Source organism: Cryptomeria japonica, chromosome 6 (assembly GCF_030272615.1).
Source record: "Cryptomeria japonica chromosome 6, Sugi_1.0, whole genome shotgun sequence".
Lineage (NCBI taxonomy): Eukaryota > Viridiplantae > Streptophyta > Pinopsida > Cupressales > Cupressaceae > Cryptomeria > Cryptomeria japonica.
This window is the reverse complement of record NC_081410.1, coordinates 571219564-571230545: the sequence shown is the minus strand read 5'-3', so window position 1 is coordinate 571230545 and position 10982 is coordinate 571219564. Positions and strand designations below refer to the sequence as shown.

The window sequence follows — 10982 nt, the reverse complement described above, 5'->3', positions numbered from 1 at the left end:
TTGGTATAAGTTAGTCAAAGCTTAAAACTTTTAAAATTAAGAAATACATTTACAATTATGATATTGATCATGCGTCTAGAATAAAAAGACACAGAACATGAAAACAATTAAATCAAATAAATATTACAATATATACTAATATGTGTATGAATAGATATAATTAATATATAATTAAAGTGTGTCTCTTATATAAAATGAGAGATAAAAAAAATGTGTCCACTCAACCTTACACAAAATCATTACATGTATGAGAATAAAAAATTAATATAAATCATACCTCTCTAGCAGGGAACGCTTAAAAAATGTGCTACGAGAAATGCGCGGCGTAAAATGTACACGTTTCCAAAGTAAAAAGTATTCAACATTTTATACTGTTCTTAGGAGTCATGCGTTCCAAAAGCAGCGACAACAAATATTATTCACCTGTTGTCTGCCACGGAAAACTCATTAAATGGGTAGTCTGCCACCACTTTACCTAGGCAGCAGAAATGATGGATATTCCAGCGCTTTCTCGGTCCTCTCTTCTGCCTACTGCTGCTTCACTCATGTTATTCTTCTTCCTATGGAGAAGATGTAGGAGGACAAGGCTTCCTCTTCCTCCTGGACCTCCTCCATGGCCTAATGTGGGAAACCTCTTTCAACTGGGGAAAAGGCCACACGAGTCTTTCTTTGCCCTTTCTGTGAAATACGGTCCACTGATGACTCTCCGTCTGGGCATGAGAACAGTGGTGGTGGTCTCCTCTCCTGCCATGGCCAACGAGGTCTTCAAAACGCACAACAACATCTTGGCGGGGCGAACAGTGATAGAAGCCTTCAAGTCTCTGTCCCATCACAAGACCTCACTGATTTGGGGGCAATACGGACCTCACTGGCGCCATCTCCGTCGCATTTCAACTGTTGAGCTCTTCAGCCCCAAAAGACTCGAAGCTCTGCAACATCTCAGAAGAAATCAAGTATTTCGTACGATTCGACATATTTTCGAGGACAAGGGAAAGGTTGTGAACATCGGGCGGACGGTGTTCTTCACGTCTCTGAATTTGTTAGGCAACATGATCTTCAGCACAGACGTCTTCGATCCACGCAATCCAGCTTCTTCGGGGCTCAAAGATACCATCTGGGCAATGATGAAACTCGGTGGAATGCACAATCTGGTGGACTTTTTCCAGTTTCTCCGGTTCCTGGAGCCCCGGGACATATCCCATCAGATGGCCAGGCATATAAAGGCCATGTATGACTTTTCCGATACATTCATACAGAAAAGGCTCGCCACGACTAGCCAAGGCGTTCAGCGCATTGACTCCGAGAAGGACTTTCTGGATGTTCTGGTAGATTGCCGAAGTGAAGAGTTCACGCTCGTCGATGTCCGATCCTTGATATTTGTAAGTACTCAGAAGAGTCGAATAACTCAAAAGTTTATAAATCTCTTTATGTTTTTTATAGATCTCTAATTGTGCTTTCTAGTTTCAGGAATTGTTTATGGCAGGTACTGAAACGAGCACTACAACATTAGAATGGGCCATGGCAGAATTCATTCGAAATCCCGAGAAATTAAACCGACTCAGAGAAGAATTGGATGAAGTAGTTGGTTGCAAGAGAAGAGTGGAAGAACCTGACTTAGATCGTCTGCCTTATCTCCATGCAGCAGTTAAAGAAATACTCCGATTGCACCCGACGGTTCCTCTGCTGGTCCCCCACAGAGCTGACAGCTCATGTGTGATCGGAGGATTTCTCATACCCAAACACAGCCAGGTGACTGTGAACTTTTGGGCCATTGCGAGGGACCCTGCAATTTGGAACGAACCTTCGGAATTTATGCCCAAGAGATTTTTGGAGGGCGAGAATAGCAGGATGGAGTATGGGGGACAAAACTTTGAGCTAATTCCATTCGGAGCGGGGAGAAGAATTTGTCCAGGGCTTCCATTGGGAAGCTGTATGGTTCATTTTGTTTTGGCTTCTTTACTTCATTCGTTTGAGTGGTTACTTCCAGACGGGATGAGGTGCGAGCAGATGGACATGGCCGACGAGTTTGGAATTACTCTAAAGAAGCCTACAGAGTTGGGTGCAATCCCTGTACCACGTCTCCCTCATCATATATATGAGCAGTAGTTGTTCATCGTGCATGTTAAATCAAATAAATTGGCAATGTTTATATCTATAATAAATTAGATATCAAATCTAGAAAACTCTCCATGTATTGTAGACACTTTATTGCAAAGACAACTAGTGGAGTCCCCACTTGTGCATTCCGATCAAATTAATAAATAAATGTGATTTTAAATCTAGAAAAATCTTAGCATATGCATTGTTGACATTTTATTTCAGGTTTATCTATACAAGTAAGTGGGGTCCACACTTGCCAATAAAGTTCGTCATATATATATATATATATCTGTTAAATCAATAAATTGACAATGTTTATTTCTATAAAAATGAATTAGTAAATAAAGTTGATATCAAATCTGGAAAAATCTTAGTCTATTTGTTTTAGACACTTCATTTTAAGGTTATTTATGCAAGTAGTCAAGGTCCCCCACTTACCAACATCATTTATCATGCATATCGATCAAATCAATAAATTGACAATGTTTATTTCTATAAAAATGAATCAATAAATAAATTTGGTATTAAATCTAGAAAACTCTTAGCCTATGCATTGTAGACATTTAAGTTCAAGGTTGCCTGTGCAAGTAGTTGTGGTCCTCACTTGCCAATAACTTTGGTCAAACCAACAAATTGGCAATGCTTATTTCTATAAAAATGAATCAATAAATTAATTTGATATTAAATCTAGAAAAATCTTAGCTTATTGATTGTAGACACTTTATTTAAAGGTTGCCTATGCAAGTAGCCAAGGTCTCCACTTGTCCCCAACATTTATCATGCATATCGGCCAAATCATTAAATTGGCAATGTTTATTTCTATAAAAATGAATCAATAAATAAACTTGATATCAAATCTAGAAAAATATTAGCTTATACATTTATTTCAAGATTACCTTTCCATAATATGTTATATGCAATGCAAAGAAAATATTTATTATAAAAATAGCTTTAAAGTATTATTCTATAACAACTATGAACAATTTGATTAAATGTTTTGTGTCAAATATTATATGTATGATTTTTAATAGTTTTTAATTAAATTTTATGATTGATTAAAATTTTGAATAGTATTTTTATGTAATATATATTTTATTTTGTTTAATTTTCAAAATATTTATTATGACTAAAACCTTTTAGCGTTAGTAATCAATAGAGAAACTCATTGGATGGTTTGATTAAAATATAATATTTACTACTATATATGGTTTTAATTATACTTTACAATTGGATAAAATATTTTATTATACTTTATTTGGATAAAATAATACATTATAGGCATTTTTTTTAAGATTACATATACTTCATGTCATTTTATTTTTTTGTCCTACACAAATGCTCATTAATGATTGTAATATTATACCTAATTAAAGTTGCATAATATTTTATATGTAATGAAAAAACTAATTTCGTTCTTTGAAAAATATTTACTATAGGTATGGCTTTAAAGTATATTATATGTAATCTGATTAGATATTTTTTCTTAAAAAACATATTTATTATTTTATATTAATTTTAATTAAGTTTTATGCCTAGTTAAAGTTTTGAATAATATCTCTTCATGTAGCGTAGTAATTTATCTTTATTAGTATTTATTCTAAAAAAGCTACCAGTGACCTAGACTTTGTTTGAAAGATACATTTGGGGTACCAAGAGCTAAATTGGATATATATCATACAAGATTGACCAAACTTATTTTTGTATGTACTCTATCTATATCCTAAACCATATAAATACTAGGTTTTGAGAAAGTTCTCCTTTTAGTAGACTTAAGTCAGAAAAATCTTAAGAATGTGCTTTCTTGAGATTCCATTGTGCTTTTCAACCCTTATTACAAACCTTAGATAAAGTATGGTGATTCAGAAAAAATAAATGATGAGTAAACTATGGAATGTGCTAAATGAAAAAATGATAGAAAAAGAAGAATAAAAAGTGAAAAGATCCACAAAGTACTTTGAAACTCAATCAAAACAATGTAATTATAGTATCTCCACCAGGGCTATGGGCATCCAACTGGTAGTGGAGCTATGCTATGAGAAAATCAGAGGTATCTTTGTCAGGGATTTTGATGTTTGGCTTACAAGAGAGCTATGCCTAGGACATATTGAGAAACATAATTAACTAACATATGTTTTAATTTAGGTCCTCTTTTCAAAAGTCTTACCCCAATTCTAGGCAGAACAAATTCATTGTCCACACACTTGATGCTAACATGCACAAATAATCCTGAGATCCTTGTGATAGGTAGTAACCAAAGTCAAGTATTGTAGTTCTATTTTTCAAGCCATTGTTTGGTCTGAGTGGTCCCTCATTACTGATAAAATGCTAGGAGCATTTTTGTTTGTTCAGGGCTATTCGTTGTGTCTCCATAGCTCACACCCCATTTTATCACTTGAGAAAATGGGGCCCCCATTTTTTCGCTTGATCTTTGCTTCTTTTCATATCCCCTTTTGTCTCTTTTTGTTTCCCTCTCTCTTTTTTCCCTTCCCTTTCTTTCTATCTTTCTTTCTTTTTTCCCATTCTTTCCTTTTTTCTCCTTGTCCCTTTTTCCCCTTCTTAGGCTTGTTGAGATTGGGGATCAAAGGCTCCCTTTCCTATTTTAAGAGTCAGGATCCCCAACCCTCAACTCCCACACTTTTTTTCCTAGCCCTTCTCTTTCGAGGATCAGAGATAACCATACCCCCAATCCTCGACTTGTCCTAAACAAGGATCAAGGATCAAAGGTAGAAAAGACCACCATCTTGGTGACCTTTACCAGCATCAACCCCTAACCTTTGATGAGTTCACCTACCACACTTAGCATTAAATGAACCCTTTTGGGCCTATAAAACCTTATTTTCACTCATTTACCTTCATTTGGTGCAGCATTTAGAGTGTTTTAAATTATGATTTGGTGAAAAAAATGTGCATTTTTTAGGTTGTTGGTGTGCTAGTATTTGGTGGTGTGGCTCATTTGTTTTATTCTCTCTCCTTCATTTTGTTTGGTTTTTTCTTTCTTTCCTCTTTCTTTTGTGTTAGGGTTTTAGTTTTGAACCTCTAGTCCTAGGTTTTTTTGTTCTCAGTCAAACCCTTATAGTTCCATGGATTGCTTTGGGATTGTTGTTCGAGACTCTTTTCTTGTTTTTCTCTTCAACCTCTCCTAACTAATGTGTGTCTTTGTTAATGTGGTAGTCCTACCTTGATTTGGTCTAGTTTTGTTCTTTGAATAATTAGGGTGTCAATCCTACATTTCAAGCCTTGAGTCAAATTTGACAGCCTCTATGCAACTGATGAATAATCAATTGGTTCCTTAGAAATTTTTGACTAAGTGTTAAGATGATACCCTACGAAGGGATCGAGGATAGTCATATCCTTGACTCCAAACAATTTGAAGACTTATCATTTTTGTATTGGATCCCACAAAGATTAGAGATGTTCCATCCACAATATCCATAATGGGGTGGGGGATATCAACACCGTTGAACTCCAAATCTTAGGACTATGATACACCAAATTGGCAGGGATCAAGGATAGAAATAACACCAAAACCCAATGCCTACTCAACATAAAGTGGGGATCACAAGTAGCAATATCCTAGACTCCCAAAGGATTCAAGGGCACTTCATTGCATGGATTGAGGTTGTTGCTACCCCCAACCCGCAAAATAGGTATAGTTTGAAAATAGTGAAGGCATAAATTAGATTAGTTTTAGTATTTAATTAATTTTTTATTTGCAAAGATGAAAGAACCCTTTTTTCATTTTGTAGATTTTGTGGCAGACCATGTACATTCTCACCATCGTCTTGATGAGTTTTCTCCGAATTTACAAGGCAGATTCGTGTCAGTTTAATTAGCTCAGATTTGAATTTATAGCACAATCCTGAACTGGTAACTCCTCATTTCACTCATTTCCTCTCTTTTCCACATAGTCAACAAGTCAACTGACTCATTTACAAAAGAGGGTAAATCAAACTTCATCCACTTGCTCATAATTCACATCATTATTTCCCTTGGATTTGGATCTAGCAGATTCAACCCCTCTTTTGAATGTAAAGTTCCTCCCAAGTGAAAATCATCCTAGTGGCTTCCTTTCTCTCTCCTAGGTGAGGAGTCACTAGGATCCAATTTTCTACTTTACATTTTGGTGAAACCGACATCTTAATAATTGATTTTGATTTCTCATTATTAGATCTGATTAATTGCAATTTGAATTTCAAATTTTCATTTTCAAGTTTGATCTATTTGCAAATTTTAGAGGTTAATTGCATAAAAACCCTACTTTTTTCATTTTGAGAAAATTAAGCTTGTTAAGTGCAAAATTTTAATTACTTGTTATAGATATTATTTCTATTTCAAAATTGTAATTCAAATCTGTTTCTTTATTCTGAAAATTCAACGATTAAATCATAAAAACCCTAATTTTTAAGATTCTTCTATTTTCAACTTTTGATTGCAATTTTGACCGATCTAGACATCTCAAAATCGACTATTTTTTTGGATTCCACATTAAAATAATAATATTTACCATCCCTAAAAATTTTGAAAAAATTTGGTCAGACCGTGTGCGTTCCCGCCATGATCCTCTGCTTTTTTCTCGAATTTTCGAGAGATAGAATTGACTGTACTTTTTTGCTCAGATCCAAAAAATCAGCATACTTTATCAATTTTAACACTCTTTAAGATCAAACAAAAATTCAAATTTCATCAAATTCACATCTTAAAATTAATTTTCAAAAAAAGGTCCTAATTTTAGATCTTCTTTTCCAACAAATTCAAATTTCACTTAAGAGACTTTAGATCTTCATACCCAATTCTAGTTTGTGTAGCAAAGTATAATTCAAATGAGATGAGAGTTTATAGTCCTTTGGCCGATGTCATCTTATATATTTCTCTTGATTTCATTGAAGACTCTTGGTGATATTATTTTCTACCACATGCAGCAGGAGCACAATTATGTGGCAAACAAGCTGGCAGGGTCTGACACGTTTGTTAATAATTTTGAAACATGGACTCACCTGCACAAAAGATGATTGTGGCTCACGCCATGATTTTGAATGACTTACCTATTAATGATGCATAATCCCAAGATTTCCTTTTTGGTACTTTCCATTCTCACATTTTCCTTTCCTTGCTAGATAAGGCAACGATATTTAAATTATGTTGATACCTACCACTATATCTCTCAGACCTGTCACTTTCTCAATCTAGCTTCAAATTCTTTGAATATGCATGGTGATTTGAACCAAATTGAACCTGATGAATGTGAGTTAAATTCAAGAATAATTGGGAGCTTTGGAGTAAGGTGATTCAAGGCAATTTGGACTCATGATCAACCATAATTCTAAGCTCTCAACTACTTTTTTTTGGGCTTAGGATAATGGTGCCATTAAGATCAAGAGTGTTGCTGTTGTGGTTTTTGTGGAGGTCATAGTGAAAGTGACTGGGTTGACCCTCAATGGCATTTCCTTTCCTAAAAAGGCCAAGAGGAGTTATAAGGAGGATTTTGATAATTTCTTTTAACCCAGGGAAAGGGTTTCTAGGCTTCAAAGCGGCTATGATAGGGAAGAACTTCTTGGTATCTAGAAGAAGGTGGTCCTTTTTTTCATGAAGTATTTCACCGTAGATGGAAGGAAAAGGAGGTTTGATCTGCATATTTCCCCCATGTTGAATCATCTTTGCCACAGGGTAAGAATGAATTTTCCTCTATATTGCAATTTGTCTCTAAAGCTATAGTTAAGGGTAAAAACCATATCCATCAAGGTCTCACTTGTAGGTTGTATGATTTTCACCTGGCCTTAACCACCTTTTTGTGGGATCCCCTCTGTTGAGATTGAGTCCACTTATGACCCCAATTTATATGTTGACCTTATTTTCACTCCTTCCAATTTTGGTGAAGTGCCACATTTGGGTTCAAAAATTCCTATTAGAAGAAAACCTATGTGTTTGGCCAAATTTAAGGCCATTTCCACCACTAAAAAGGCCCAAGATGTGGATAACTAGCTTGAGATGCACAAAAATGTGGATATTATTGAGGACTCAGGCTTTGAGTCTCTTTCCTTGGATGAGTCAAAGTCTTTGAAAACCAAGGCATTGGACTGGTCCCCTCTTGATGCATCCATAACTAGTAAAACCCTCAAAAAGAATCACTCGACTTATGTAGCAAGAGAAACACATCAAAAGTAGCAAGAAAACATAACAAGATTACATAAATAAATCATATTATTGCTTTAGAAATTCTGACAGGCATCTAGTTATCCTCATATAATCATCAAAGAACATTCGGCAATTAACTAGTTACATGCAGGCTTCAAGCTAGATACAATCCAACTGGGACTCTAAGAATCAACTAGATCACAACATGCAAATATGAATTCTTATTTTTAATTCTACTTCCTCTACCCCTATAAATGATTAAATAACATCATATTTATACCCACCGGAACATATTTGGGTTGGCCTCATAAGATTATATTTACCAATGCAAGAAAATGAAATGTGTAATTAGGTCAACCCTAAGAATTAAATAAATCTTTCTAGAAAATAATGACCATGAAGTGCAGTTCAGCAGGAAGGTCTATCACATGCCAAAGAACATCGGACAAGACCCAAAATAGATCCACATGCTAAGAATCATGCCGGTAATGAAGGAAAACCAATTGGTAAGCACAAGAACTGTCCTAGAAAACAATCAACTAGAAGCGATATCTGATCGGAAAAGAAACTAAATGAACTAGAAATATGGAATTAAGCACATGAAACCACCTAGAAACCAAAAATAAGATCTGCCATGAAAAGAAAGCAACTACTAGTACCAACTGGTAAGAACACAAAAAACCGCATAAAGAACTAAACAAGAAAAAAATTGAAAGGAAATATTTTTGGTTGATGCAAGATTGCTCATTGACCAGGGATGCTCCTGCATCAGACAACCCAAGTATAAAAATATGTTCCATGAGAGGCAAATCATGAACATATAAAAAGATTCAGAATAAAGACCCCATGCTCATTTATGTTCCAAACATCTTCCTTATCTAAAAACCTCTGCTTTAGCTCCTTCGGTGCCTCAACCGACTTCTCTAACCCTTGACTCTCTTTTTTTCTCTTCTTTTGCTTCACATCTTCAGATTGTCTCCCTTTACTACTCTCTTTCTTCTGCAACTCTAATTTGTTTCTGCCATAAGACTTCATCTGGTTTGTCACCATAAGCTCTCTGCCATCCAGGCTCATCTATCAGATCCTTCTATAAACTCAAGTCACCCTTTGGTATAACCTTTGCAACTAGTTCCATTAGATCTTTCTTCAAGTCACTTTTTGGTATAACCCCTACAACCAGTTTCTCAGTACTGCAACTTATCTTAGGACTCAAATTCTTCCCCTCCTCTTTCTGCTTCAAATAAATCAATGTGAACTTATGCCCATCCTTCTCAGTAGTGACTAGGTTTCTTCTACAATCATAAATAACTCCTCTATCAAACTACCAAGGTTTTCCCAACAAGACATGACAATCACTCATATATACAACATCACACAAAATCTCATCTCTAAAAGGCTCCATATTAAAATTTACCAAACAATGCTCCTTTATCTCTATATTTTGATAATGTTTCAAACAACTTACCTCATAAGGACAAGGATGCTCAAGCCTCTTCAATCCAAGCTTCACAACCATCTCCACGAATACCAAATTGTTTATAGTTCCACTATCTACAATAACCTTGCAATACTTACCACTTGATTTACACATAGTCTAGAAAAGACTCTTCCTCTGAGTAGTTTTGGTATGCTTTCTTCTCAACATAAGGGATTCTCCTTGCTCCAATGCATAGTCAGATCTGCTACCTTCACCTTCTGATTCCTCATTTGCCACACAACTTGTTTCCATTCACTGTTTACATTCATAGAATCTATGTCCGGGTTCTCCACACTTGAAACATTTGTCAGGAAATTCTCTATCGGTACTGCTAGTGCCTTTCCTCTATATCTTTTGCTTTGGTTCTTTACTCCACTTAGATTTTGATTCATCTTCCCCAACCGGTTTTTGCTTTTCTACACTCACCAGTCCCTTGAATTTATCCTTCCCTCTATTTGGTTGTCTTCTTATCATCTTCTCCTCACGATTCAAACCATATTGGTAAGCTTCCTCAACTGTGGAAACCTTCATCGTGAATGTTAAATGCAAGTCCATTTATATACCTCACCACCTTTTCTTTGTCCAACTCTCTATGTCCAGATCTAATCACCACCCTGTACAATTCCTTAGTATATTCCTTCACAGTCATGTTTCTTTATTTTAGGTTCTACAACTTCTTGAACAACTCTAATTCATAGTCTCTCGGCATGAAGTTGGCCTTCAATCTTGCAACTATCTATCTCCACTGGGTGATATTCAATTCACCATTCTCCACTCTATCTTTCTGTAATTCTTTCCATCATAAGGCAGCATAGACTTTCAACTTAGTCTGTGCCAACCAGACTCTCTGTGGGTCCTTGACATTTTCAAACTCGAAGTAATCCTCCAACTCTCCGATCCAATCGATTAGATCCTCTAGGTTCAACATTCCGGAAAAGTTGGAAACCTCAACTTTATGAACCTTACTCGCTTGCACCACGACTCTCAGGAATCTTTCCTCTCTTTCATCTTCTGGTCCTTCAACTTTTTCAAGCTCTTCACTGACTTCCTCATATTCAGCCTCTGACTCGGGGTTTCTCCATAAACCAGACAAAGCATTTCAGATTTCAATCCTCACTTTATTCTTGAAGTCTTCCAATATCTACTCTACCCTCTGGGGGTTTGTCCTTGTAGGTGACATCTCCTCCTCCACTCCGGTGAATTGCCTCAACTCGACAATCTAACTACCAATTTTAATTACCTCCCCTCATGATCTATTGACCACATGTGTAGC

General features: G+C 35.8%; 1 protein-coding gene across 2 annotated transcripts; it reads left to right on the top strand.

Annotated features, from left to right (window-relative positions):
• The first annotated feature begins 420 nt into the window (after positions 1-420).
• On the top strand, positions 421-2288 carry LOC131077438 (cytochrome P450 76T24). Of its 2 annotated transcripts, none has more exons than XM_058014934.2 (2): positions 421-1379; positions 1468-2288. In XM_058014934.2, the coding sequence occupies exons 1-2, from the start codon at positions 489-491 to the stop codon at positions 2104-2106; spliced, it is 1530 nt and encodes a 509-aa protein (XP_057870917.2). In that variant the 5' UTR covers positions 421-488; the 3' UTR covers positions 2107-2288. The 2 variants fall into 2 exon arrangements, with proteins under 2 accessions (XP_057870917.2, XP_057870916.2); XM_058014933.2 differs by having other exon boundaries at positions 1462-2288.
• Positions 2289-10982: the final 8694 nt, after the last annotated feature.